This window comes from Rhinatrema bivittatum, chromosome 1 (assembly GCF_901001135.1).
Source record: "Rhinatrema bivittatum chromosome 1, aRhiBiv1.1, whole genome shotgun sequence".
Lineage (NCBI taxonomy): Eukaryota > Metazoa > Chordata > Amphibia > Gymnophiona > Rhinatrematidae > Rhinatrema > Rhinatrema bivittatum.
In genome coordinates, this window is record NC_042615.1 from 312,475,786 (window position 1) to 312,493,874 (window position 18,089).

At 46.8% G+C, this 18,089-nt stretch overlaps 1 protein-coding gene across 2 annotated transcripts in view; it reads left to right on the plus strand.

Moving 5' to 3' along the window:
• STPG2 (sperm tail PG-rich repeat containing 2) overlaps positions 1 to 18,089 on the plus strand; it is a 1,290,079-nt gene that overhangs the window by 86,170 nt on the left and 1,185,820 nt on the right. For both annotated transcript variants that reach the window (XM_029597484.1, XM_029597489.1), the window contains exon 4: positions 7,789 to 7,959. In XM_029597484.1, the coding sequence (XP_029453344.1) occupies positions 7,789 to 7,959 (171 nt within the window). The remainder of the gene's footprint in view (positions 1 to 7,788; positions 7,960 to 18,089) is intronic.

Sequence of the window (18,089 nt, forward strand, 5' to 3'; positions counted from 1 at the left end):
ACTTGGCCTTGTTGGGCAAAAACGCTTTTGTTGAATCAATGTCTCAGCGTCTACACTAAAGCTAAGTACTGTTTATTAAGATATTGAATGCCTAAGCAACTATTTGGTGGACTCTTCCTATTCGCATGGAGGATGAACTTTTCACAATATTGTATCTAAAACATAAATATTTACATAAAAAATTTTTTTTTGGTAAAAAATAAATTCTATATAGGGTGGAAGGTGGTGTTCATGAAATAACGAAGAAAACCTGAGTGGTTCCTTGAATAAATTTTGTGAAACAACACTTTCCTCTCTAACAAATTTTTTATTGTGAAAAGTGAGTCTTATTTTTTAATTAATATTGGTGACCAAGTTTTTTGGTATTTTTCAATGGCGTAAAGGATAAAAAAGAAAAAAGATAATAAGAAAATATTTAATGTGGGTTGTGTATTGTTGCTAGGTTGATTTACCCCCATTTCGTGGATTTTTTGCTGGGAAGAGAAATTGGGAGCATCCAGGCTGTGTACCACTGGTGAACCAGAAAACATATGCTACCTACTTGGTACAAACAGCCCCTGGATTCCAGAAAACACAGCTTGCCCATCATTCTGTGGTTATGGAGTCGGCCCAGAAGAAGGCACGTCGATCTAAACCTCATTCTTCCACGCCTCCAGGGAAGGAACAAAAGTTCCTGGACGCATTTGGCCGACGTGTTTTTCATGGTTCAATGCTAATTTCTCGCATTGCTTCCTACCAATTATACATGACCCAGTATAATAGGGACCTTTTTAAGAAGATCCAAGATTTCTCTGAAACTTTCCCTGACCAATTTCAAGATCACCTCTTCTTGGTCCAAAAGGGTCTGGATGCTGGCAAACATGAAGTCCGTGTGGCATATGATATTTTTGACACAGCCTCTAGGGTGTCTGCAGCGGGGATTAGTGTTCGGAGGTGGGCCTTGCTAAAGTCCTCTGTCCTAAGATCAGAATTACAAGATGGCTAGCTGACCTACCCTGTGCTGGAGATAATCTCTTCGGGGACAAAATCCAAGAAACCATAGCGCAGATTAAGGACCACCATGAGAAGCTACGTCAGCTTTCTTCGGTGCCTTCTGATTTCTCGTCCACTTCCAAGAGGACATTCAGAAGGGACTCTAAGTGGCCATCCTTCAAGCCACGGAGATATTACCCTCCTGCTACTCGGGGGTCGCCCCTCCAGGCCTTACCAGAAGGGTCAGTCCCGGCAATCCCGGCCTCAGAAGACCCAGCCAGCTCCTCAGCCGGGCCCAGCTTCAGGATTTTGACTCCTCGCTGGAGAGCATATGCCAATCTCCTCTACCATCTCTACCCGTTGGCGGTCAGCTGTGCCACTTCGCCAACATATGGCACACGATCACCACAGATCAGTGGGTACTCTCGGTAGTGACTCAAGGTTACCATCTCAACTTCATGACTGTACTGGTAGACTCCCCGTCTCGGCCGACGGGATCATCCGACCATTCCATCCCTCTAGAGGAGGAGGTATTCACCCTCCTCAACTCACGGGCGATAGAACCAGTGCCCCCCTCACAACAGGGACAAGGGTTCTATTCCCGTTATTTCCTCATTCCAAAAAAATCAGGTGGCTTCCGTCCATTCCTAGACCTATGCACCTTAAACAAGTATCTACAAAGGGAAAAGTTCAGGATGGTAACCTTGACCTCTCTGCTACCTCTTCTACAAAGAGGGTACTGGATTTGCTCTCTAGACCTTCAAGACGCGTACACACACATCTCGATAACTCCGTCTCATTGCAAATTCCTTCGCTTTTTAGTCGGGCCCCAACACTTCCAATATCGTGTCCTGCCATTTGGCCTAGCATCTGCGCCTCGAGTCTTCACCAAATGCCTCGTAGTGGTCGCTGCCTACCTCAGGTGTCAGGGGGTCCATGACTACCCTTATCTCGACGATTGGTTGATAAGGGTTCCATCCCAAAAGGACGCACTAGCCTCCTTACGTCTAACCCTCCACACACTTCTGTCTCGGGTTTCTGGTCAACTATCCCAAGTCCAAGCTAGTTCCATCTCAAACCCTCTCCTTCATAGGGGTGGAGTTGGATACCATACAGGTAAAAGCCTTTCTCCCTTTGGATCGAGCTCACACTCTCACAATCCTGGCGCAACACCTCCAGGCTCGGAGTTACACAACAGCTCGTCACTTTCTCACTTTGCTGGGTCACATGGCATCGTCAGTACATGTTACTCTAATGGCCCATCTCGCCATGAGAGTAACATAGTGGACCCTAAAATCCCAGGGGGCTCAAGCTTACCATCCAATGTCCAGCATTGTCCATCTTACCAAGAAGCTCCGCCTCTCGCTGGTCTTTGGATGCAACACTCCAATCTCCTTCAAGGCCTTCCCTTTCAGAACATAAGAACATGCCATACTGGGTCAGACCAAGGGTCCATCAAGCCCAGCATCCTGTTTCCAACAGTGGCCAATCCAGGCCATAAGAACCTGGCAAATACCCAAAAACTAAGTCTATTCCATGTTACCGTTGCTAGTAATAGCAGTGGCTATTTTCTAAGTCAACTTAATTAATAGCAGGTAATGGACTTCTCCTCAAAGAACTTATCCAATCCTTTTTTAAACACAGCTATACTAACTGCACTAACCACATCCTCTGGCAACAAATTCCAGAGTTTAATTGTGCGTTGAGTAAAAAAGAACTTTCTCCGATTAGTTTTAAATGTGCCACATGCTAACTTCATGGAGTGCCCCCTAGTCTTTCTATTATCCGAAAGAGTAAATAACTGATTCACATCTACCCGTTCTAGACCTCTCATGATTTTAAACACCTCTATCATATCCCCCCTCAGCCGTCTCTTCTCCAAGCTGAAAAGTCCTAACCTCTTTAGTCTTTCATCATAGGGGAGCTATTCCATCCCCTTATCATTTTGGTAGCCCTTCTCTGTACCTTCTCCATCGCAATTATATCTTTTTTGAGATGCGGTGACCAGAATTGTACATAGTATTCAAGGTGCGGTCTCACCATGGAGCGATACAGAGGCATTATGACATTTTCCGTTTTATTCACCATCCCCTTTCTAATAATTCCCAACATTCTGTTTGCTTTTTTGACTGCTGCAGCACACTGAACCGACGATTTCAATGTATTATCCACTATGACGCTTAGATCTCTTGGGTTGTAGCACCTAATATGGAACCTAACATTGTGTAACTGTAGCATGGGTTATTTTTCCCTATATGATTCACCTTGCAGTTATCCACATTAAATTTCATCTGCCATTTTGATGCCCAATTTTCCAGTCTCCCAAGTTCTTCCTGAAATTTATCACAATCTGCTTGTGATTTAACTACTCTGAACAATTTTGCATCATCTGCAAATTTGATTATCTCACTAGTCATATTTCTTTCCAGATAATTTATAAATATATTGAAAAGTAAGGGTCCCAATACAGATCCCTGAGGCACTCTACTGCCTACTCCCTTCCACTGAGAAAATTGTCTATTTAATCTAACTCTCTGTTTCCTGTCTTTTAGCCAGTTTGCAATCCACGAAAGGACATCGCCACCTATCCCATGACTTTTTACTTTTCCTAGAAGCCTCTCATGAGGAACTTTGTCAAACGCCTTCTGAAAATCCAAGTATACTACATCTACCGGTTCACCTTTATCCACGTTTATTAACTCCTTCATAAAAGTGAGGCAGATTTGTGAGGCAAGACTTGCCTTGGGTAAAGCCATGCTGACTTTGTTCCATTAAACCATGTCTTTCTATATGTTCTGTGATTTTGATATTTAGAACACTTTCCACTATTTTTCCTGGCACTGAAGTCAGGCTAACCGGTCTGTAGTTTCCTAGATCGCCCCTGTAGCCCTTTTTAAATATTGGGGTTACATTAGCTATCCTCCAGTCTTCAGGTACAATGGATGATTTTAATGATAGGTTACAAATTTTTACTAATAGGTCTGAAATTTCATTTTTTACTTCCTTCAGAACTCTGGGGTGTATACCATCCGGTCCAGGTGATTTACTGCTCTTCAGTTTGTCAATCAGGTCTACCATATCTTCTAGGTTCACCATGATTTGATTCAGTCCATCTGAATCATTACCCATAAAAACCTCTCCAGTACGGGTACCTCCCCAACATCCTCTTCAGTAAGCACTGAAGCAAAGAATCATTTAATCTTCCGCAATAGCCTTATCTTCTCTAAGTGCCCCTTTAAACCCTCAATCATCTAACGGTCCAACTGACTCCCTCACAGGCTTTCTGCTTCACATATATTTTAAAAAGTTTTTACTGTGAGTTTTTGCCTCTACGGCCAACTTCTTTTCAAATTTTCTCTTAGCCTATCTTATTAATGTCTTACATTTAAGTTGCCAACGTTTATGCATTATCCTATTTTCTTCTGTTGGATCCTTCTTCCAATTTTTGAATGAAGATCTTTTGGCTAAAATAGCTTCTTTCACCTCCCCTTTTAACCATGCCGGTAATCGTTTTGCCTTCTTTCCACCTTTCTTAATGTGTGGAAAACATTTGGACTGTGCTTCTAGAATGGTATTTTTTAACAATGACTACTCCTCTTGCACACTTTTTACTTTTGTAGCTGCTCCTTTCATTTTTTTTCTAACTATTTTTCTCATTTTATCAAAGTTTCCCTTTTGAAAGTTTAGCACAAGAGCCATGGATTAGCATACTGTTCCTTTTCCAGTCATTAATTCAAATTTGATCATATTATGATCAATATTGCCAAGCGGCCCCACCACTGTTACCTCTCTCACCAAATCCTGTGCTCCACTGAGAATTAGATCTAAAATTGCTTCCTCTCTCGTTGGTTCCTGAACCAATTGCTCCATAAAGCTATCATTTATTCCATCCAGGAAAGTTATCTCTCTAGCGTGTCCCGATGATACATTTACCCAGTCAATATTGGGGTAATTGAAGTCTCCCATTATTACCGCACTACCAATTTGGTTAGCTTCCCTAATTTCTCTTAGCATTTCACTGTCCTTCTCACCATCTTGACCAGGTGGACAGTAGTATACTCCTATCAGTATAGTCTTCCCCGACACACAAGGTATTTCTACCCATAAAGATTCAATTTTGATTTAGTCTCATGCAGGATATTTATCCCATTGGACTCTATGCCATCCCGGACATAAAGCGCCGTGCTCCTCTCTGTCATTGCGATATAATTTGTACCCCGGTATAACACTGTCCCATTGGTTGTCCTCCTTCCACCATGTCTCTGAGATGCCAATTAAGTCTATGTCATCATTCACTACTATACATTCTAATTCTCCCATCTTACTTATTAGACTTCTGACATTAGCATACAAACATTTCAAAGTTTGTTTTTTGTTTGTATTTTCATTCTGCTTTTTAATTGATAGGGATAAGTTGGAAGTTTTTCGCTCATGTAAGTTTTTATTTACAGGTACTTGGACTACTTTTCTTATTGTTGGAACCTCACTGTCGGGATGCCTGACAGAACCTCAAATTACGTTGACAACGGACGTCTCTAACCTCGGGTGGGGCGCGCATGTCAGCGACCTGCAAACTCAGGGAACCTGGTCTCCAGAGGAATCCAAACATAAGACAAATTTCCTGGAACTTTGGGCAATCAAGATATGCCCTCAAGGTTTTTCAGGATTGCTTATCGAACAGAGCCATCCTGATCCAGATCAACAACCAGGTGGCAATGTGGTACATCAACAAGCAAGGGAGAACGGGCTCCTACCTTCTGTGTCAGGAAGCTACGCAGATATGGGCGTGGGCTCTTTCCCACTTGATGTACCTCAGAGCGACCTACTTAGCGGGCGTGGACAATGTTCTGGCGGACAGGTTGAGCTGGACCTTTCATCCGCATGAATGTTCTCTCAACCCCACGGTAGCGGACACAATCTTCCAATGTTGGGGTTATCCACACATAGACCTCTTTATGTCCATCCACAACCGCAAAGTAGAGAATTTCTGCTGACTCACTTGCAGCCGCCACTCACTGCTGAGGGACGCTTTCGCCCTCTCGTGGTCCAGCGGTCTCCTCCTCGCATACCCTCCACTTCCACTCATTCCCAAGACTCTTATGAAGTTGCAAATGGACAAGGGCTTAATGATTCTTATAGCCCCTCACTGGTCACGCCATGTCCTCCGTGACCTCTCAGTATGCCAGAGCATTCCACTGGGGGCAGACACGCTGCTGATAACTCAGAACGATGGGTGCCTACACCACCCCAACCTCCCAACCTTGTACCTGATGGCCTGGATGTTGAAAGGTTAATACTCCAGCCCCTTAATCTTTTGGAGTCGGTGTGCCGAGTTCTAGTAGCTTCACAAAAGCCTTCCACGAGGCAATCTTATCTTTCTAAATGGGAGAGGTTTACGGTCTGGGGCACGTCCATGTCCATAGACCCCTTCACTTGTTCCACTGTGAAGTTCCTAGACTATCTCTGGCACCTGTCAGAGTCTGGCCTACAAACTTCCTCCATAAGGGTGCATGTCAGTGCGGTAGCCGCTTTCCATAACGGGATAGGAAATGTTTCCATTTCAACGCAGCCCTTAGTATCGTGCTTCATGGAGGGGATTACTCCACTTAAAACTCCCGCTGCGCCTTCCGGTCTCCGCTTGGGACCTTAACATGGTTTTACGATGACTTATGAAACCTCCATTTGATCCTCTCCACTCATGCGATCTCTGCTATCTCATGTGGAAAGTACTGTTTCTCCTCGCTATAACATCTGCTCGCAGAGTTAGTGAGTTACAGGCATTGGTCACCTACCCAACTTACACTAAAACTCTGCATGACAGGGAAGTGCTGCGCACCCACCCTAAGTTTTTACCAAAAGTAATTTCAGAGTTTCACCTCAATCAATCCATCATATTACCTACTTTCTTTCCCAGGCCCCACTCACACCCAGGAGAACAGGCTCTGCGCACATCAGCCCACAGAAAGTCCACTCAACTATTTGTTTCTTTCGATAAAAACAAATTGGGTAATCCGGTGGGCAAGAAGGCCCTCTCTTCCTGGCTGGCGGACAGTATTGCTTTTTGCTACCAGCAAGCAGGCCTTCCGCTACAAGAACGTGTTAAAGCACATTCTATCAGGGCCATGGCGACTTCAGTGGCGCACCTCCATTCAGTACTGCTTACTGACATCTGTAAGGCTGCTACTTGGAGTTCTCTCCATACATTCGCAGCCCATTATTGCCTAGATAAAGCTGGCAGGCAAGATTCCATTTTTGGCCAGTCTGTTCTAAGCAAGTTATTCTCAGCTTAACTTCCCACCATCCTTCCAGCGACCTGTTCAGGGTTTTAAGGATGCCATCCTACCCAAATCCACCCCAGTCGCACGTCTTTGGGTGCATTTGGTGCATTGCTTGGGTATTCTCAGCTCGCTATTCACCCATATGTGAGGACTACCATCCTGCTTGTCCTGTGAGAAAACATAGTTGCTTACCTGCAACAGGTGTTCTTACAGGACAGCAGGATGTTAATCCTCACGAAACCCGCCCGCCACCCCGCGGAGTTGGGTTCGTTTACAATTTATTTTATTTTTCACATGTACTTCTTGCTATACATGAGACTGAAGGGGGACCCCTGCTGGATGCAGGGTTAGAACCATGCTGGGCATGCCCAGTGTTGCTAGTCAAAGTTCTAGAAATTTTGACAAAAGTGTCTGTGATTGGGCTCCATCCTGATGATGTTACCCATATGTGAGGACTAACATCCTGCTGTCCTGTGAGAACACCTGTTACAGGTAAGCAACTGCTTTTTAACAGGAGTCCTTTGGCTTTACATTTTAGGATACTGTGAAAGGTGGACAGAGTCTGCAAAACAAAGAAAAACGTTTTACTGAATTTCAATCTGCTAATCCCGGACCTGGATCTTATAACCTGTTTCATGGAAGAGCTTTAAATATGATGATCGGGAGTTATCGTGAGCCGGCTTCTAAACAATTGAATCCCCACCAGTTGGTATGACACTTGCTTTCTTTTCTTGAAATTAAATCTTGACCATTGCTGGTAGTAGAAAACAATCCATGAGAAAATTATAATTTGCATGAGCAAATATGCTTTAAAGGTTAGGCTAATAAGCCATATTCAGTATTTTACAGGACTTTGATAAAATGTAAAACTAATTACCTTATTTCAGTGGTCACTAGTGGTGTGCAATATTTTTTTCTATTTTGTTTCTTTTTTATTATGCTTCTTTAATTTTAGTGTGATCTATTTTACAGTAGCATTTAGTAAAATATTTTAATGCACATGTTGGCAGTGTACTCTAAAAGCTAATCTTAAATCTGTGTGTGAAATCTTTTAAAAAGCCCCTTCTCCAGCTTCCCTGGCCCTCTTCCCATTCTCTGGGTCCCTCCTTTCATTTAGTTGATCACCAGGGTTCAAATGGGTTAAGAGTGATCTCCAGTCATTGCTACCCCCAGTGCTGTACTATATTGGCAAATAGCATGCACTGAAACATTTTAGTGTATGCTATTGTAAAATAGAATACACTAAAATAATGCAATAAAACCCCAACCCAGCACCAATGAAGCAAGAGTGACTGGGGATGAATCCTGCATCATTTGGACCTGGGAATGGGGTAAGTGAATGGCAAGGGAAGAGAAGCACTGGATCCAAGGAGTGGGAAGGAGGCAAAGAAAGCTGGGGGGTGGGGGGTGGTTTGGGATGGAGAGTAAACCAGGGCTTTCCAATCCTTTAGTCAAGATGGCCCCATTTTAGCAATTGAAAATTCATATGACCTCAGAGGATGACCAAAACAAAATTAGCAGGGGTGTGGTCCTCCTCCAACAATCACTCAACTCTCACTCTCCCCGCATTACCCTCGTTTCCTGCAGTCACACCTCGTCTCTTTCAACCTCCATCATCTTCAGCAGATCCTTTCTCTCAACTCTACCCACTTCAGAAGACCTCCTTTTTAAATCTATTCTTCTCCAGCTGACTCCATTCTATCACCCCTCCAGCTGATCCCCTCTTACATCACCCATCTGCTCTCTCTTACCGCTTGTGCCCTTTTTGAATCCATCTAGCTTATCCTCTCTCTCCGCCAAGTTCTTCTAATAATCCCCAATGTATCCTTTGTTATCTCCTCCCTATCCCAAATCACATTGCATCCTCATTAGTGATGAATTGAGGGTTTTGTTGCCTCTGGGCACTACTGCTCCCATTGCACAGCCCCACAACCCCCACCCCCAAGCTCCAGCCCTACTTGGAAGGACAGATAACAGGGAACACAAAGTCCAGGATATAGCCCTGCAGATTATGTAATAGGAATTAGAAAATTCTGAAGCACATTGACAAATATTTCAATTTTTTTGCATTAAAAATAGTTTTCCAACCTTGATTGTGTCTGTCTAATTTATTTTCTTTTTTACGAGTGAGAAAATGGGATCTCAAGTATCAATACAGGGAGGAGATCTTGAATGGGGAAAGGAGAGTGAGAGGACCAGGGATAGGGAGAGGAGTGGGGCAACGGGATTACGGAGAGGGGAAGGGAGGACCTTGAATGGATTGAGGAGAAAGATAGAGGACTAGGAATGGGGAGGGAGAAAAAATGAGGGAGAATTGTGAATGAGGAAGATTTGAGAAACTGGGGATGATCAGGAATCTGGGATGGGAAAGACAAGTGATAAGGTCGTGAGGTTCTGGGACAGAGCATGGGGAGGTGGGAGTTGGGGGGAATAAAGAAGGAAGGGTCTGGGATCAGGGATTGGGTGGATTCTAGGATCTTGGGAGAAAGAAGTAGTAGGAAGGAAGGGAGGTTTCTGGATCTGAAGCTTAGAATCCAAGATTAAGGGAAGGAAGTTCTGAATTGCAATTTGGAGAGGGAGGAGGAATGAGTTGTCCTCACCATGTTCAGTCCTGCTCCCCCTTGCCATCCCCTGTCTAACCTGCCATCCAGTTTGGTGCATACATATCCACTGTCACCAATCCCTTTTCTCTCAAAGTCACAAAAACTGCCTCTCTTCCCCCATTTCCCTGTCTCTTGCACATGGTCCATTTCTCCAGCCTATCCTCTCTCATCCTACAACCCCTCTTCTCACCCCCCAATGATCCCCCACTCAACCACTCTTAACATCCCAAAATGATGCCTCTTTATTATGTCTACTCCTGGCTCACCACCATCCAGCCCCTCCTCTCTTGCCATTCTGTCCCTGAATGGCAAGAGAGGAGGGGCTGGATTAGGGAGCAGAGTAGCTCTGTTTTGCTCTGCTATGCCTGCTCTAGGCTCAGCCCCTCTACTCTTGTTCCCTGCATGCTGCCTGGGATGGGAAGACCTGGATCAGGAAGAAGAAGACTGTTCTCAGCTGAGTTAAATTCAGCACACCTGGAATGCAGTAAATCTTCAGCCAGCCTGATGTGCCCAGATTCTTTGCTGTTGCCTTAGGCACTGTGTCTAGTGTGCCTATTGACAAATCTAGGCCTTCTCCTCACTCCTCCCATCCCTTCTATCTCACCTCCCAGCCTCCCCTCCAACCTTTCTATCACATCCTTCCTAACTGATCCCCTTACCCCCAGCTCCTTTCTTAAATCCCCCAGGTGATCTTCTGTCATTCCCCCTCTTACCCTCAACAGCCAATCCTTCTCCACCTGTAGAAATCCCTTGTGTGTCGGGGAAGACTATAGTGAGAGGAGTATACTACCATCCACCTGGTCAAGATGGTGAGACGGACAGTGAAATGCTAAGAGAAATTAGGAAAGCTAACCAAATTGGTAGTGCGGTAATAATGGGAGACTTCAATTACCCCAATATTGACTGGGTAAACGTATCTTTGGGACACGCTAGAGAGATAACGTTCCTGGATGGAATAAATGATAGCTTTATGGAGCAATTGGTTCAAGAACCGATGAGAGAGGGAGCAATTTTAGATCTAATTCTCAGTGGAGCACAGGATTTGGTGAGAGAGGTAACAGTGGTGGGGCCGCTTGGCAATAGTGATCATAAAATGATCAAATTTGAATTAATGACTGGAAGAAGAACAATATGCAAATCCACGGCTCTCGTGCTAAACTTTCAAAAGGGAAACTTTGAGAAAATGAGAAAAATTGTTAGAAAAAAAACTGAAAGGAGCAGCTACAAAAGTAAAAAGTGTGCAAGAGGCGTGGTCATTGTTAAAAAATACCATTCTAGAAGCACAGTCTAGATGTATTCCACACATTAAGAAAGGTGGAAAGAAGGCAAAACGATTACCGGCATGGTTAAAAGGGGAGGTGAAAGAAGCTATTTTAGCCAAAAGATCTTCATTCAAAAATTGGAAGAAGGATCCAACAGAAGAAACTAGGATAATGCATAAACGTTGGCAAGTTAAATGTAAGACAGGCTAAGAGAGAATTTGAAAATAAGTTGGCCATAGAGGCAAAAACTCACAGTAAAAACTATATTCGAAGCAGAAAGCCTGTGAGGGAGTCAGTTGGACCGGTAGATGATCGAGGGGTTAAAGGGGCACTTAGAGAAGATAAGGCCATCGTGGAAAGATTAAATGATTTCTTTGCTTCGGTGTTTACTGAAGAGGATGTTGGGGAGGTACCTGTACCGGAGAAGGTTTTCATGGGTAATGATTCAGTTGGACTGAACAAAATCACGGTGAACCTAGGAGATGTGGTAGGACTGATTGACAAACTGAAGAGTAATAAATCACCTGGACCGGATGGTATGTACCCCAGGTTTCTGAAGAAACTCAAAAATGAAATTTCAGACATAGTAGTAAAAATTTGTAACCTATCATTAAAATCATCCATTGTACCTGAAGACTGGAGGGGGGCTAATGTAACCCCAATATTTAAAAATGACTCCATGGGCGATCCGGAAAACTACAGACCCGTTAGCCTGACTTCAGTGCCAGGAAAAATAGTGGAAAGAGTTCTAAAAATATCAAAATCACAGAACATATAGAAAGACATGGTTTAATGGAACAAAGTCAGCATGGCTTTACCCAAGACAAGTCTTGCCTCACAAATCTGCTTCACTTTTTTGAAGGAGTTAATAAACATGTAGATAAAGGTAACCCGGTAGATGTAGTGTATTTGGATTTTCAGAAGGCGTTTGACAAAGTTCCTCATGAGAGGCTTCTAGGAAAAGTAAAAAGTCATGGGATAGGTGGCAATGTCCTTTCGTGGATTACAAACTGGCTAAAAGACAGGAAACAGAGAGTAGGATTAAAAGGACAATTTTCTCAGTGGAAGGGAGTGGACAGTGGAGTACCTCAGGGATCTGTATTGGGACCCATACTTTTCAATATATTTATAAATTATCTGGAAAGAAATACGAGTGAGATAATCAAATTTGCAGAAGATACAAAATTGTTCAGAGTAGTTAAATCAGAAATTGTGATAAATTGCAGGAAGACCTTGTGAGACTGGAAAATTGGGCATTGAAAAGGCAGATGAAATGTAGTGTAGATACGTGCAAATTGATGCATATAGGGAAAAATAACCAGTGCTATAGTTACACAGTGTTAGGTTCCATATAAGGAGCTACCACCCAAGAAAGAGATCTGGGCGTCACAGTGGATAACACATTGAAATTGTTGGTTCAGTGTGCTGCGGCAGTGAAAAAAGCAAACAGAAGGTTGGGAATTATTAGAAAGGGAATGGTGAATAAAACGGAAAATATCATAATGCCTCTGTATCGCTCCATGGGGAGACCGCACCTTGAATACTGTGTACAATTCTGGTCACTGCATCTCAAAAAAGATATAGTTGCGAAGGAGAAGGTACAGAGAAGGGCGACCAAAATGATAAAGGGAGTGGAACAACTCCCCTATGAGGAAAGACTAAAGAGGTTAGGACTTTTCAGCTTGGAGAACAGACTGCTGAGAGGGATATGATACAGGTGTTTAAAATCAAGAGAGGTCTAGAATGGGTAAATGTGAATCGGTTATTTAATCTTTTGGATAATAGAAAGACTAGGGGGCACTCCATGAAGTTAGCATGTGGCACATTTAAAACTAATCGGAGAAAGTTCTTTTTCATTCAACGCACAATTAAACTCTGGAATTTGTTACCAGAGGATGTGGTTAGTGCAGTTAGTATAGCTGTGTTTAAAAGAGGATTGGATAAGTTCTTGGAGGAGAAGTCCATTACCTGCTATCAATTAAGTTGACTTAGAAAATAGCCACTGCTATTACCAGCAACAGTAACTTGGAACAAGCTAACAGGCGATTCAGTAAAAGTCGCGCGATTCAGTATTAAAATGAGGGCCCGCGGTAAAAAGAGGCGCTATGGACATTAGAGCATCCCTAGCGGCTCTTTTTTGACAGGAGCGGCGGCTGTCAGCGAGTTTGATAGCTTACGCTCAATTTTGCTGGCGTCGGTTCTCAAACCCGCTAACAGCCACGGGTTCGGAAACTGGACGCTGGCAAAATTGAGCGTCCGGTTTTGAACCCGTGAGGGTGGACCGATTTAAAATTATTTTTTTTTAAATTATTTTTTACTTTGGGACCTCTGACTTAATATCGCCATGATATTAAGTCGGAGGGTGTACAGAAAAGCAGTTTTTACTGCTTTTCTGTACACTTTCCCGGTGCCGGCAGAAATTAACGCCTACCTTTGGGTAGGCGCTAATTTCTGAAAGTAAAAGGTGCGGCTTGGCTGCACATTTTACTTAGTGAATCGCGCGGGAATAACTAATAGGGCCATCAGCATGCATTTGCATGTTGCGGGAGCTATTAGTTTCGGGGAGGTTGGACGCGCGTTTTCAACACGTTATTACCCCTTACTGAATAAGGGGTAATAGCCACTGGAGCGCACTGTACTGTATCGGCCTGTTACTTTTTGGGTACTTGCCAGGTTCTTATGGGTTGGATTGGCCACTGTTGGAAACAGGATGCTGGTCTTGATGGACCCTTGGTCTGATCAAGTATGGCATGTTCTTATTGTGGAGAACGGTGTTTTCGTGTGCCCATGGGACTCAGCCTGACTCAGACCTTCTAGGCTGAGCCAAGGATTGACGGTGGCCCCGCATGGCTGAACAATCTGCCCTCGGCCAGGCCAGCAAGCTCCCATGGCCAACATCCGAGGATGATGGAAGGTGAATGGTCCTCTGACCATTCCGGGCCCTTTTGGACCTGCTGCGAGCAGCAGGCCTGGCCTGAGGTTGAGGGCAGATGGGCCTTGACATGAAGACATGACTATGGAGTGATGCGACGGCATCTAGACGAAGACACATGGCTGATGCTACGGCATCCAAGGACGAAGACACGTGGCTGATGCAACGGCATCCATGGCACGAAGACTATTGACATCCACATAGGCAACACAAGGCATGGACATTGGTACTGTCTCTCAGGGCGCCCTACTCAGGCCACTCGCGGGACTGAGTAGCGGACCACCCTGTCCCAGTACGCGCCCTACACAGCCCTTGCAGACTGGTCACGGACCATGACGGGAGCGGGACAGCACAGGAACACACATCCGGGGCATGACGGCTCAGGAGCACAGGACAACCGTCCACCGGCAGGCTAGTCCACCCAGGAGTACTGCATCTGAGGGACCCCTGGCCTACCGGACCAGAAGGCTCGAGAGCGAAGACGAGGCGTGGCGTAGGAAAGGACATCACGGAAAGCAGTGACACCAGGACGAAGGAGATCACGAAGACACCTGGATATGGACCTCAGGCACGAAGACTTGGCATGGAACAATGAACAAGACGAGGAGCTCCACGAAGAGAAGAAGACCTTACATGGACTCTGGCAGGCCGGAGCCTCCAGAGCGAAGACTCACGATGATGCAAGGCCAGGAACAACAGAGGGAGCAGCCCTTTATAGGGCTGAAGCAGGAAACAGTCACCAAGGTGGGGCCCAGACACTTCCTGTGTATGACCATTTAAATGCTGAGAGAAGACGCGGCCGTGCGCCTAGGGAGAGTGCAGGAACTGTGCAGGACCGCGGACAGCGGCCTGCACCGATGTACTTGCGTAGAAAGCAGGGCAGGGCCTGAGGAGCAGGCCCTGATGTCGGCAGCGGCTCTAGCTGCTGCTGGGAGCCCCGGGGGCGGCTCCAGCCGCCGGATGGCGCCGCCCCCCTAGCGCCACGAAGATGGCGATGACGTCAGGGGCACTCCCAGCCCTGAAGGAAGCTGGAAAGTCCGCGGCTCCAGCCGTGGTAAAGACTGGAAGAGACGAGGGCGGCATCCGTGCCGCATGAAGAACTTTAGGCTCCGGCCGCGTAGGAGAGCTGACGGCGGCGTCCTGCCGCATCGGCAGAAGACACAGCAGCATGGGGTGAGTGAGTGAGCCTGCTCGCGGGGAACACCCGCGGGCAGCGTTCATAACAGTACCCCCTCCTCAAAGCCCCCCTTCCTCAAGCCTCCTGTCAACAGCTCAAGGATAAGAGGATCAGTCCATACCGGATGGAGGTATTCGAGGGTCCCAAAAAATTGAAGCTGGTAACTCCGTGGACAGCATGAACAAAACAAGGCAAAGCAGCAGAAACATAGAAGACAAACCACTGAAAACCAGACAAGAACAAGACAAAACAGAACACACCACACAAACACAAGAGACACGACGAGAGACCAAGAACACGAGACCAAGAGCAGACGAGACCTAGGGAACATGGGACGAAGCGAACACGGTACCAAGGGAGCAGCGACCGAGCAAACGGTGACCGCGCGACCGACAACACAAAAGAAGGAGCAAGGGAACGGAGAGCGAGGGAGCAGAGAGCAAGGGAACAGAGAGCGAGGGAGCAGTAAGCAAGGGAACAGAGAGCGAGGGAGAGGTGAGCAAGGGAACAGAGAGCGAGGGAGCAGAGAGCAAGGGAACAGAGAGCGAAGGAGCAGAGAGCAAGGGAAGAGAGAGCGAAGGAGCAGAGAGCAAGGGAACGGAGAGCGAAGGAGCAGAGAGCAATGGAGCGGAGAGCGAAGGAGCTCAATGAGCGAAAAAACCAAGAGCGAGAGAGCGGAAAGCGAAGGGGCGAAAGAGCGAAGAGCGAGGAGCGAGGAAGGGAAACGAGGGAACGGGAACGCGGGAACGAGGACGGGGAACACACAAGCGGAATCCAACAAGCAGGAAAGAAACAAAGGGGAAACAAACAAACAAGCAACCAACACACACAGCACAGACAATACAAAACAGACAAACGAGCAACAAGCAAGGACCAACAAAAAGCACCCAGAAATACCAAGAAGACCTGGGGGAGGGAACCCAGGGCGGGCAAAAGAAAACCAGCAAAACCAGTGGGGGTGCAGGCACCTCCTGCAGGTCGTAAAACCCCAATCTGGCAACAAGATGAAAAAAGTCTGGAGCAGGCGCCTCCTGCAGGTCGAAACTATGGCAAAACTGTCACCTCCAGTAGGTCGTACACATAATATATATCCTGAAAAAGTTTTTCGGTCCCATCACAGTCCAGGACATGGAGACAAGACTCTGGAACAAGGCGAAGATATCGGCGGGGCACCACTGTCGGGCACATGGCCTTGCATTCTGTTGAGAACGGTGTTTTCGTGTGCCCATGGGCCTCAGCCTGACCCAGACCTTCTAGGCCCAGCCAAGGGTTGACGGTGGCCCCGCATGGCTGAACAATCTGCCCTCGGCCAGGCCGGCAAGCTCCCATGGCCAACATCCGAGGATGATGGAAGGTGAATGGTCCTCTGACCATTCTGGGCCCTTTCGGACCTGCTGCGAGCAGCATGGAGCATCAGGCCTGGCCTGAGGTTGAGGGCAGACGGGCCTTGACATGAAGACATGAATATGGAGTGATGCGACGGCATCTAGACGAAGACACATGGCTGATGCTACGGCATCCAAGGACGAAGACAAGTGGCTGATGCAACGGCATCCAAGGACGAAGACACGTGGCTGATGCAATGGCATCCAAGGACGAAGACACGTGGCTGATGCAACGGCATCCGTGGCACGAAGACTATTGACATCCACATAGGCAACACAAGGCATGGACATTGGTACTGTCTCTCAGGGCGCCCTACTCAGGCCAGCCGCGGGACTGAGTCGCGGACCACCCTGTCCCAGTATGCGCCCTACACAGCCCTTGCAGACTGGTCACGGACCATGACGGGAGCAGGACAGCACAGGACACACATCCGGGGCATGACGGTTCAGGAGCACAGGACAACCGTCCACCGGCAGGCTAGTCCACCCAGGAGTACTGCATCTGAGGGACCCCTGGCCTACCGGACCAGAAGGCTCGAGAGCGAAGACGAGGCGTGGCGTAGGAAAGGACATCACGGAAGGCAGGAACACCAGGTCGAAGGAGATCATGAAGACACCTGGACATGGACCTCAGGCACGAAGACTTGGCATGGAACAATGAACAAGACAAGGAGCTCCCAGAAGAGAAGAAGACCTTACATGGACTCTGGCAGGCCGGAGCCTCCAGAGCAAAGACTCACGATGATGCAAGACCAGCAACAACAGAGGGAGCAGCCCTTTATAGGGCTGAAGCAGGAAACGGTCACCAAGGTGGGGCCCAGACACTTCCTGTGTCTGGCCCTTTAAATGCTGAGAGAAGACGCGGCCGCACGCCTAGGGAGAGTGCAAGAACTGTGCAGGACTGCGGACAGCGGCCTGCACCGATGTTCTTGCTTTGGAAGCAGGGCAGGGCCTGAGGAGCAGTCCCTGACGTCGGCAGCGGCTTCAGCCGCTGCGGGGAGCCCCGGGGGCAGCTCCAGCCGCCGGATGGCACCGGGGCTTGCAGCCTAGCCCCGCGAAGATGGCGATGACATCGGGGGCAGTCCAGCCCCGAAGGAAGCTGGAAAGTCCGCGGCTCCGGCTGCGGTGAAGACTGGAAGAGACGAGGGCGGCCTCCGGGCTGCATGAAGAACTTTAGGCCGCGGCTCCAGCCGCGTAGGAGGGCCGATGGCGGCGTCCTGCCTCGTCGGCAGAAGGCACAGCAGCATGGGGTGAGTGAGTGAGCCTGCTTGCGGGGAACACCCGCGGGCAGCGTTCATAACACATATGTTCTTATGAAGAAAGGCTTAAGAGGTTAGGACTCTTCATCTTGGAGAAGAGATGGCTGAGGGCATATATGATAGAGGTCAATAAAATAATGAGTAGAATGGAATGAGTAAACCTAAGCAGTTGTTTAGTCTTTTAGAAAGTACAAAAACCAGGAGGGACACAATGAATTTAC